General features: G+C 49.4%; 1 protein-coding gene across 1 annotated transcript; it reads left to right on the top strand.

Moving 5' to 3' along the window:
• Positions 1 to 9,924: 9,924 nt before the first annotated feature.
• Positions 9,925 to 11,527, top strand: LOC119338335 (24-methylenesterol C-methyltransferase 2-like). The gene has a single exon (XM_037610628.1). It carries the CDS (start codon positions 10,142 to 10,144, stop codon positions 11,231 to 11,233), a length of 1,092 nt encoding a protein of 363 aa, XP_037466525.1. The 5' UTR covers positions 9,925 to 10,141; the 3' UTR covers positions 11,234 to 11,527.
• Positions 11,528 to 12,364: the final 837 nt, after the last annotated feature.

The raw sequence follows: 12,364 nt of genomic DNA on the forward strand, positions 1-12,364 counted from the left end.
ACGGCGCCTCCGTGTTCAACACACGTCCAGCCCGGGGACATCTCCTCCTTCTTGATCCAGCAAGGGGAGAGGAGAAGTTGAGGGAGAGCTCTGGCAGCACGACGGTGTGGTGGTGGTGGAGCTCGTGGTTCTCCAGCAGGGCTTTGCCATGCACTACGGAGGAGGAGGAGGTGTTGGAGGAGGTGTTGGAGGAGGGAGAGGGCTGCGCCAGGGGAAGGGTGTGGCTGCCCTCCCACCCCCTCACTATATATAGGGGAAGGGGAAAGGGGGCCGGTCCCTCTAGATCCCATCTAGAGGGGGGGCGGCGGCCAGGAGGGGAGGCTTGCCCCCCAAGCAAGGTGGAGGCGCCCCCCTCCCCTAGGGTTTCCAACCCTAGGCGCCTTGGGCCCTTGGGAAGGGGCGCACTAGCCCACTAGGGATGGTTCCCTCCCATATTCAGCCCATCAAGTCCCCCGGGGTAGGTGGCCCCACCCGGTGGACCCCCGGAGACCTTTTGGTGGTCCCGCTACAATACCGATAACCCCCGAAACCATTCCGGCGACTGAAACTGGACTTCCCATATATAAATCTTCACCTCCGGACCATTCCGGAACTCCTCGTGACGTCCAGGATCTCATCTGGGACTCCGAACAACCTTCGATAACCACATACTATTTCCCATAACAACTTTAGCGTCACCGAACCTTACGTGTGTAGACCCTACGGGTTCGGGAATCATGCAGACATGTCCGAGATGTTCTCCGGCCAATAACCAACAGAGGGATATGGATACGCATGTTGGCTCCCACATGTTCCATGATGATCTCATCGGATGAACCACGATGTCGGGGATTCAATCAATCCCGTATACAATTCCCTTTGCCAATCGGTATGTTACTTGCCTGAGGTTCGATCATTGGTATCCCAATACCTCGTTCAATCTCATTACCGGCAAGTCACTTTACTCGTTCTGTAATGCATGATCCCGTGACTAACTACTTAGTCACATTGAGATCATTATGATGATGCAATACTGAGTGGGCCCAAAGATACCTCTCCGTCATACGGAGTGACAAATCCCAGTCTCGATTCGTGCCAACCCAACAGACACTTTTGGAGATACCTGTAGTGCACCTTTATAGCCACCCAGTTATGTTTTGAAGTTTGGTACACCCAAAGCATTCCTACGGTATCCGGGAGTTGCACAATCTCATGGTCTAAGGAAATGATACTTGACATTAGAAAAGCTCTTAGCAAACGAACTGCACGATCTTGTGCTATGCTTAGGATTGGGTCTTGTCCATCACATCATTCTCCTAATGATGTGATCCCGTTATCAATGACATCTAATGTCCATGGTCAGGAAACCATAACCATCTACTGATCAACGAGCTAGTCAACTAGAGGCTCACTAGGGACATGTTGTGGTCTATGTATTCACACATGTATTACGATTTCCAATTAATACAATTATAGCATGAACAATAGACAATTATCATGAACAAGGAAATACAATAATAACCATTTTATTATTACCTCTAGGGCATATTTCCAACATTATCCATGCTACTTTAACTTCTTTTTCTAGTTTTTTTCTTATGTGTTTGTTAAACCTTAAGAAAAACCAAAAAAAATTAGTTAGTTTACTTTCCATGTTGTAGTAGTAATTAAAAGAAAACCCAAAAATATTTCTTGTTCTTCTTTTACTTGTTGGGAGCTTTCCCGTGTAAATAGTTTTATTTCTTTTCTTTCCTTTGGGGGTCAAGAGTAGAAGACCATAATGAAAATGTTTAGTGGCTCTCATATGCATGATTGTTGATTTAACCAAGAGCCCATAGTACTCTGTCTTCTCCCTTGAATTGAATGCTTGCAGATTCCAGCTTGGTCCAATGCACGTGCACTATTATTATTATACACACCGTTCGGTCGTGCAAGTGAAAGGCAATAATGACGATATATGATGGATTGATTGAGATAAGAGAAGCTGGTATGAACTCAACCTCTCTTGTTTTTGTAAATATGATGAGTTCATTGTTCCTTATTCAGCTTATTATGAATAAACATGTTTGCAATGACAATTAGAGATTATAGTTACTTATGCCATGCTTAATTAGCTAGGAGCTTATAATGATTTACCTTGCGTGCCAACATGCTATTAAAATAGTTGTGATATGGTATGATAGGGTGGTATCCTCCTTTAAATGAATTGAGTGACTCGACTTGGCACATGTTCACGCATGTTGTTGAAACAAAATCAACATAGCCTTCACGATATTTATGTTCATGGTGGATTATATCCTACTCATGCTTGCACTCAGTGTTGATTAATTTTAATGCATGTTCATGACTATTGTCGCTCTCTCAGTTGGTCGCTTCCCAGTCTTTGCTAGCCTTCACCTGTACTAAGCGGAAATACTGCTTGTGCATCCAAACTCCATAAACACCAAAGTTATTCCACATGAGTCCACCATACCTTCCTATATGCGGTATTTACCTGTCATTCCAAGTAAATTTGTATGTGCCAAACTCCAAACCTTCAAATGAAATTCTATTTTGTATGCTCGAGCAGCTCATGTATCAACTAGGGTTGTCTGTATCTTCCATGCTAGATTGGTTATTCTCAAGAGGAGTGGACTCTGCTCCTCATTCACGAGAAAATGGTTGGTAACCGGGATGCCCAGTCCCATGATCAAAAATATCAAAGCAAATCAAAATAATTAAAACAAACCCCCCCCCCAAGGCTGTTGCTAGTTGGAGGCACTCATTGTTTCAAGCAAGCCATGGATTGATGCTTGTTGGTGGAGGGAGAGTATAAACTTTTGCCATTCTATTTGGGAACTGCCTATAATGTGTGTAGCATGGAAGATATCGAGATCTCATAGTTGTTGCATTGAGAGTGAAAGTATACCGCTGAAAATGTTATTAATCTCTATTTTAAAATCGAGCTCTAGCACCTCTACAAATCCCTGCTTCCCTCTGCGAAGGGCCTATCTATTTACTTTTACGTTGAGTCATCACCGTCTTATTAAAAAGCACCCGCTGGAGAGCACACTGCCATTTGCATGCATTACTATTAGTTTATATTGGGTATGACTTGACTGGGTCTCTTTTACCATGAATTACAATGTTTAGTCAGTCTTTGATCTTTAAAGGTGCTCTGGATTTATGTTTTGCGGTCTCAGAAAGGGCTAGCGAGATACCATCTTGTTATATCATATTATAATTGTTTTGAGAAAGTGTTGTCATCCGAGTTTTATTATTATTGCTCGCTAGTTGATTATGCCATTGATATGAGTAAATATGAGACCTAAGTGTTATTGTGAATATGGTTAGTCATAATCTTTGTTGAAAACTTGAATGCTCGCTTTACATATTTACAACAACAAGAGCAAATAGAGTTTGTAAAAGTTTTTCTTTATCACTTTCAGTTTATCAACTGAATTGCTTGAGGACAAGCAAATGTTTAAGATTGGGGGAGTTGCTACGTCTCCAGCGTATCTACTTTTCCAAACACTTTTGCCCTTGTTTTGGACTCTAACTTGCATGATTTGAATGAAACTAATCCGGACTAACGCTGTTTTCAGCAGAACTGCCATGGTGTTATTTTTGTGCAAAAATAGAAGTTCTCGGAATGACCTGAAAATCCACGGAGCAACTTTTCAGATTTAATAAAAAATATTGGCGAAACAAATAGCGTCAGGGGGCCCACACCCTATCCACGAGGGTGGGGCGCGCCCCCTACCTCGTGGTCCCCCTGCTGCTCCACCACCTCAACTCCAACTCCATATATTCCGTTTCGCGGAGAGAAAAATTAGAGAGGAAGTTTCATCGCGTTTTACGACACGGAGCCGCCGCCAAGCCCTAATCTCTCTCGGGATGGCTGATCTGGAGTCCGTTCAGGGCTCCGAAAAGGGGGATTCATCGCCATCGTCATCATCAACCATCCTCCATTACCAATTTCATGATGCTCACCGCCGTGCGTGAGTAATTCCATTGTTAGCTTGTTGGACGGTGATGGGTTGGATGAGATTTACCATGTAATCAAGTTAGTTTTGTTAGGGTTTGATCCCTAGTATCCAATATGTTCTGAGATTGATGTTGCTGTGACTTTGCTATGCTTAATGCTTGTCACTAGGGCCCGAGTGCCATGATTTCAGATCTGAACCTATTATGTTTTCATGAATATATGTGAGTTCTTGATCCTATCTTGCAAGTCTATAGTCACCTATTATGTGTTATGATCTGACAACCCCGAAGTGACAATAATCGGGATACTTCTCGGTGATGACCGTAGTTTGAGGAGTTCATGTATTCACTATGTGTTAATGCTTTGGTCCAGTTCTCTATTAAAAGGAGGCCTTAATATCCCTTAGTTTCCACTAGGACCCCGCTGCCACGGGAGGGTAGGACAAAAGATGTCATGCAAGTTCTTTTCCATAAGCACGTATGACTATATTCGGAATACATGCCTACATTACATTGATGGATTGGAGCTAGTTATGTGTCACCCTATGTTATAACTATTACATGATGAATCGCATTCGACATAATTATCCATCACTCATCCAATGCCTACGAGCTTTTCACATATTGTGCCTTGCTTATTTATTTTTCCGTTGCTACTGTTACAATTACTATAAAACTGCTATCGTTACTTTTGCCACTGTTACCATTACTATCATACTACTTTGCTACTAAGTACTTTGCTGCAGATACTAAGTTATCCAGGAGTGGTTGAATTGACAACTCAACTGCTAATACTTGAGAATATTCTTTGGCTCCCCTTGTGTTGAATCAATAAATTTGGGTTGAATACTCTACCCTCAAAAACTGTTGCGATCCCCTATACTTGTGGGTTATCATTGTCTCACTCAGATACCTCGATATCCATTGCCAGGGCTCTAAAAGGCCACATATGTGTCGCCAAACAAAAGCCCGAACAGCTTTGTAGCACACTTCGGCGTCCCAAACTTGGCATTATATGCATCGGCTCTGAATCATGTCTTTGGTCAATAGTTGGGTTGCCCGGCTCCTGTGTTTGCTAACTTACGTTCCGTTTATTCGGCTAGGGTAGTAAATGGAGAACTACTGCAGTTGTGTTTCTGGTTCGTCCGGTCAAGCACCTCAGTAGAGAAAGCCGAAAACTGACTGTCATGATGCGGCAAGAGCTGGTCAGCCACTCGGCGACTTACTAAATCTTTAACAATTTTTTCCGTATTAAACGAAGGACTGTTTTTTCGGTCATATACGTAACATATCCGCATTCGGATAGCCGCATACGTACCAGGGGCTGTTTTATAGCCCCATCATCAAACTCATATGGCTAAGTGAGAGTGGTAAAGTTGTATAGTCTAATTGCTTGGTTCCCCCCACTAACACCTCTGTTACGTACCAAGATGTTGGGACAAGAGTGCTCTTGTGCCATTCCGAACACCCCCGTAGCATCTACGTGGGGGCTGAAGCCGACGACTGGAAAACTCTCAGGAATACAAAAAACGGCCGCACAGGAGGAAAGAACTTTCAGACAATGGCACAAATATATCACAAAGCCTTAATATCTATAATAAACATGGTCGGGTCATTCTGATACATTCATTCGAATATAATGTCCTTTGAGCATTGACCCTCTATCAAGCGAGCACCCTCTAGGACATCGTCTAAATAGGGCTCCGATGTGCGGTGGTCCTTGCCTTCGGGAGGACCCTCAATCGCGATAACATCGGCCTTCATCTTTGCCCAGTGCACCTTAACGTAGGCGAAGGCCATCCATGCACCTTCTATGCACGTTGAGCTTGATTGCATCAATTCAGGGCACGACATCGATGAGTCGCCGCACTAGGCCAAAATAGCTGCTCGGAACGGGTTCGGCTGGCCACAACCGGACTATGACCTCCTTCATGGCTGCTCCGGACAGCTTATGCAGCTCGGCCCACTGCGCCATTTGGTCGTTCAGCAGCGCCGAGCGCTCCTACATCGCGAACTGCGACCAGAACAGCTTCTCTGTCACATGCCCCTCATGGGCTCGATAGAATTGTGCAGCGTCAACGCGCTCTTCGGAAGATCCGCAAAGGCGTTTGGAGAACTCCATAGTCGATTAAGCAAGGCATACCTCTGATCACCAAACTTAGACTGTAAAAGAAAGGGCTTACCAGCCGCTATCTGTCGAGCCTGTCGGATCTCCTCGCGAGCCGCTCGGGATTCGGACCTCGCCTCTTGGGTTTCCTGAAGGGCCTTGGCCAGTCGGCCGCCTTAGCTTTATTCTCCTCCTCGAGGAGCTCACACTTGCGAGTGGAGTCCTTGAGCTCTTGCTCAACTTTGGATACCCGCTCCTCGAACTGGCGCCGGGTGGCCTGTTCGGCCTTCAAATCAGCAGCCGTTTTCTCAGGGGCTGCATCGCTCACCCTTGCCTGCTCCTTCGCGCGGGCAAGGTCACTCCTGAGGGTCTCGACCTCGGCAGCGCCATCTACAATTATGCATATAGCAGCGCGTAAGCTTCAACTTAGCATTTGCAAACTAATTCAATTATATATGGAGTATTTGACACATACCTTGCGCCTCGTCGAGCCGCTTATTAATACGGATATTGTCCTCGTCGACCAGCTGTAGTTTCTGCTTCAGTTCAAAAACTTCGGCGGCCTGAGCGGTCGCCGCTAACAGTGAAGCCTGTTTTTTTTATCAAAAAGATAAGTATGTTATTTCCTGCGGATATCTATAGATCCTCTGTTCGCCCTCCTTCATGGGCCAAACAGAGCCTCAGGGGCTACTATCTATATATAGGCAGATTTTTCATATGGAAAGCAGCTAAAAGACATTACACCACATACCTAGAAGCTTGTTAGTAGGCTCATGAAGGCTCCATTCAACCCGCTCTTAGCGGACTGAACCTTCTCAACCACCGTACCCATCAAGGTACAGTGCTCCTCCAAGATGGATGCACTTTGTAGAGCATCCGTCAGCATCTTCGGCGCCTCTGCATTAGTAGAGGTCGCCGCCGGAATAGCCGTCTCCCCCTCCCAGGAAAGGGACTGCTGATTCAATTCCGGAACCGTTTGTGTCTCCGGAATAGTATCCAGCCGAGGGTCAGATAATCCAGGACCCCCGTCGCCGGTCTCCATGAGGGTTGCGCCCCTCATGTTCTCGGCAACCAAGGCGTTATCCTCTGGCGCCATCTTGGTCCCCTCCCACACTTCTCCGGAGAAATCCTTTGGGACGACACCTCGGTTTCGTCCGCCCTAGGAGGCGGGGAAGCTTGTGGAGGCGTCTCGCTCTCCATCTTCTCCGGCAGAAGATCCCCTACGACGATGATTCTTGGGGGATGTCACGGGCCGGACTGAAACACAAAATTTGATATTATTCTTATGATTTATAAAAATATTGGATGTACGTAAGGCATCCCAAGGTACTTACGATTCGGCAAGGGGCTTGACTCGAGGGCGGTGCTTGGGGACAGCTTCGGTGCCTGAATCTGAATCATCCGAGAGGGATATCTTTCCCCTCTTGGACGCCCCCTTCTCCGGATCTATGGAGGCCGCCCTCTTTTTCCCTTTGAGAAGACGATTCTCTTCTTCCTCCTGCTCCTCCTCGTCCTCGTCTTTGTCTCCCTCGTGAGAGGAAGGAGCCTTGGTTCCTCCGGACATAGCGCCCGAAGCATCTTCGTGATGGAGGCCACCTTCGGCCTCCTTGCTCTTCTTCTTCTTTTCCTTCTCCGCCGGCGCCTGGTAGGGCGCCGGGACCAGCATCCTCATCAACAGAGGCTCGGCTGGGTTTTCGGGGAGGAGGGCCGGACACCTAATCCGCTCCCCCTTCTTTATCTAGTCCTATTCAGGAGATGGAATTTTCAGTACCCCTTCCTAAGATTGACGAGCTAAGTAATGTTCAGAAATATGATACTTACTGGGGATGCTGGGTCGAGGCCGGTGTCGTCAGACGTCCTTGACCACGTCTTCTGCTTCTTGAAGAGCAGCTTCCAGATCCCTTTGTGCATCGTGCCAAAGAATCATTGCAGGGTCTATGGCCCCTCCGGATTAAACTCCCACATTTTGAGAGGTCGGCGTTGGCAGGGAAGAACTCGGCGGATAAGCATCACTTGGATCACATCAGCAAGGGGGATGTCCTTTTTTTTATCATGCTCTTAATATGCTTTTGCAACGTCGACACTTCGTCAGGGGATACCGAATCTAGACCCTTGTTGGTCCAAGATGCGAGCTGCAGTGGAGGCCTGGATCTGAAAGCAGGAGCGGCCGCCCACTTGGAGCCACGGGGTTCGGTGATGTAGAACCACTCCTGTTGCCATACCTTGACGGTGTGCATGAATGTCCCCTTGGGCCAGGTGACGCTAGGAAGCTTGCTCACCATGGCGCCGCCACACTCTGCGTGTTGGCCCTCAACCACCTTCGGCTTCACATTGAAGACCTTGAGCCATAGGCCGAAGTGTGGGGGGACACGGAGAAATGCCTCACACAGGATGATAAACGCCGAGATATGGAGGAAGGAATTCGGGGCCAGATCATGGAAATCCAGCCCGTAGTAAAACATAAGGCCTCGGACGAAGGGATGAAGGGCAAACCCAAGTCCACGGAGGAAGTGCGGGATGAATACCACCCTCTCGCCGGGCTTTGGGGTACGGATAACCTGCCCCGGGGTAGGAAGCATGTGGGTAATCTCGGCCGTCAAATACCTCGCCTCACGCAGATCCTGGATGTTCTTCTCCGTTACGGAGGAGGCCATCCACTTGCCCTGGAAACCGGATCCGACCATTGCTGGAGAGGTTGGGGCGAAGGAAAAGTTTAGAACCTGGGCATTGGAGCTTGGGGCGGAAGGGCAGAGGAAGAAGAATAGGCGTGAGGTAAAACAAATGGGTCATTGTCCTCTTATAGAGGTAGTGAATATCAAGCGCCCCCTCATAAGCCTTAAACCTCGCCTATTCCCAAGGAGACGTGCGAACGGCACGGTTGGATTACCTAAACCCGCATTGATGAGGATCCAGTGATAAGGGGACACGATCTCTGCTTTAACAAGACGCGTCGATGACCGTGCCTCGAAATGTGAAGTGGGGGCTGTAAAAAGGTTCAGAATAATAACAAGGCCAGAACATAACGTCTCGCCGAAAAAGTTGCCCGTGGACGTGACTTATTTTAAGTATTGTTGCCTTTTACAACTTAGGGTTGTACGTGTTAAGCAGGGCCAGATATAGCTCTTATGTGCGGAAGACTGCTTTGGAGTATTCGGAGGAGGAACCCGTCTTGCAATGGTAAAGACAATCTATGCGTCGGATACATTGTCATTGAAGCCCGGTTCAGGGGCTACTGAGGGAGTTCTGGATTAAGGGGTCCTCGGGCGTCCAGGCTATGTGATATGAGCCGGACTAATGGGCCGTGAAGATACGAAATCAAAGACCTTCCCCGTGTCTGGATGAGACTCTCCTTTGCGTGGATGACAAGCTTGGCGGTCGGATCATGCATCTCCCTTTCTCTGTAAACCGACTCTGTACAACCCTAGATCCCTCCGGTGTCTATATAAACCGGAGAGTTTAGTCCGTAGGGCTAGAACAATCATATAGGCTAGACATTTAGGGTTTAGCTATTACGATCTCGAGGTAGATCAACTCTTGTAACCCTTATATTCATCAAAGTCAATCAAGCGGGAAATAGGGTATTACCTCCATCAAAAGGGTCCGAACCTGGGTAAACATCGTATCCTCTGCCTCCTGTTACCTTCGATCTTTAGACGCACAGTTCGGGACCCCCTACCCGAGATCTGCCGGTTTTAACACCGACAGTAGATTCCGAGACCAGTGAGGAGTGGCGTGACTTGCCTCGAGAGTGTATCTTTCATGTAATAGCGGACGAGATCCCAAACTTTAATTAAGGAATAAAATGTTTTACCCCTAAAAAAAAGAGCTTCTAGCCCAGGTCCAAGCCGTGTGCAAAAGCTGATCGAAGTGCAAACACGGGACGGGTCGAGATGAGCAGAGTCCAGATCTGAAACCAGCAACGGCATCCTCTCTGCCGTCCTCCGTTTCGAATCCAGCTGGGCATAAATCTCTCTCCCATTTACCACCTCAGACCCAGATCGCAATCTCAGGACTCCTCCCCGCATCTGGAGCCGCTTTCTCCTCGCGAGTCAAACCTTTCTCTCCTCCTCCCTCCCCTAGATCGGGGAGATGGAGCCGGCTACCATGGCCTGGACGCTGGCGGCGGCGGGTTTCGCGCTGGTGTACTGGTTCGTGTGGGTGATGGGCGCCGCGGAGGTGCAGGGGAAGCGCGCCGTCGACCTCCAGATGGGATCCATCGCCGACGACAAGGTCGGGGACAGGTATTCCCAGTACTGGTCCTTCTTCCGCAGCCCCAAGGAGACGGCCGCCGCGGCCACCGCTGACAAGGTGCCGGCCTTCGTCGACACCTTCTACAACCTGGTCACCGACATCTACGAGTGGGGCTGGGGCCAGTCGTTCCACTTCTCGCCCTCTCTGCCCGGCCGGTCGCACCGGGAGGCGACGCGGGTGCACGAGGAGCGCGTGGCCGACCTGCTCGAGGCGCGCCCCGGGAAGCGCCTGCTCGACGTCGGCTGCGGCGTCGGCGGGCCCATGCGCGCCATCGCGGCGCACTCCGGCTCCGACGTCGTCGGGATTACCATCAACGAGTACCAGGTCAACCGCGCCCGCTCGCACAACCGCAAGGCCGGCCTGGACGCGCAATGCGAGGTGGTGTGCGGCAACTTCATGGCCATGCCGTTCCCGGACGCGTCCTTCGACGGCGCCTACTCCATCGAGGCCACCTGCCACGCGCCCAGGCTGCAGGACGTCTACGGCGAGGTGTTCCGCGTGCTCAAGCCAGGGGGCCTCTACGTCTCCTACGAATGGGTCACCACCCCGCTGTACCGCGCCGAGGACCCGGAGCACGTCGAGGCCATCCACGGCATCGAGCGCGGCGACGCCCTCCCGGGCCTGCGCAGGCAGGACGAGATCGCCGCCGTCGCTAAGGAGGTCGGCTTCGAGGTCGTCAAGGAGCTGGACCTGGCGCTGCCGCCGGCGCTCCCCTGGTGGACGCGGCTCAAGATGGGGCGCCTCTCCTACTGGCGCAACTCGCTGGTGATCCGGGCGCTCACCCTGCTGCGCGTGGCGCCCAAGGGCGTCTCCGAGGTGCACGAGATGCTGTACGAGACGGCGCATCACCTCACCCGCGGCGGCGAGACCGGCATCTTTACCCCAATGCACATGGTGCTGCTCCGCAAGCCGGCCACCGCCGCTGAATAGACAGTAGCATCACATGCGCAAGAATGCAGCAGCGAGTCCTAGCTCTTGCCGCGGGCAGCTAGGAGCGGAATCAGACGAGAAAATGCAGCTCTTGGTTTTGATCTTAGCATGGATGAATTCTTCTGTTCTTAGACATTCTTCTTGTTCTTAGACTGAGACTGGTTAATTAGTTCCCGGGGACTCGGTATCACCCGAAATCCCCACTTTATTTTTCCCCCGTTTAATATGTGGAAGAATCGATCTGTTTATCTTGAAGCAAACATTGGATTGGAGGACTCATCCCTCACCACCTCACCGTCTGCTTCTTTTTCAAGAACAACCTCACCGTCTGTTTCGTTTTGGCTTTGCTGCGAGCGCGTTGTGTTTTACTGCAGCGATTGTGTCCGAGCGCCGGTGTGGGCGTGGTGTGTCGACACGGTGGGTCTTGGATTCCGTCCGGCGGCCGGTGGCCGGCGGCTGGGCCGAGATCGGATCTGTGGTTCAGTTACTTACTAGTTGTACTATATTTCTGCGTGCAGGAGGAATCTGGAATCTGGATGCCTCTGAGATCTGGCTGAGTAGGAATCTACTCAGCAGATCCAAACCGGCGTGGCATATGCCCTTGTCCTTTGAATCTGGAGCAAAGCGATCCGACGGTGAGGAGCTGTACACTTTCAAAGCATCTACAACCACAATATACAAATCTGGACCCTCGAACGTTCGTGGACCCATTCGGTCGTATCGCTTTGATCCCTCACTTTCTAGACAAATTTAGACCCTCGAACGTTCATGAACTCATTCGGGCGTATCGCTTTGATACCTCACTTTTTCTCGCGCACAACTACACTCCTCACTTTGAACCCTCATTTATCCTTTCGATGTCAGATATTTCATCAAACACACTATGTGCATCATATAACGCGGCCCTGCAACCCAATCTTGTAGGAGTAGAGTGGAGAGAGAAGAAAAATATATGTGGTTACATGTGGCACTAAGTGGGTTGGGTGAAAATTGGACCGATACGGAAAACATGTCTGATTTGTCTGGGAGTCCTTGTATTGCCTCCATGTGGGCTGAATTCGAGTGGTGTCGGGCAACCCGGACATATAGGAGGTAAATAAGAGTCTTGTTGGGTGGGTTTTTTTTTTGACG

Source organism: Triticum dicoccoides, chromosome 1B (genome assembly GCF_002162155.2).
Source record: "Triticum dicoccoides isolate Atlit2015 ecotype Zavitan chromosome 1B, WEW_v2.0, whole genome shotgun sequence".
NCBI classification, from domain to species: domain Eukaryota; kingdom Viridiplantae; phylum Streptophyta; class Magnoliopsida; order Poales; family Poaceae; genus Triticum; species Triticum dicoccoides.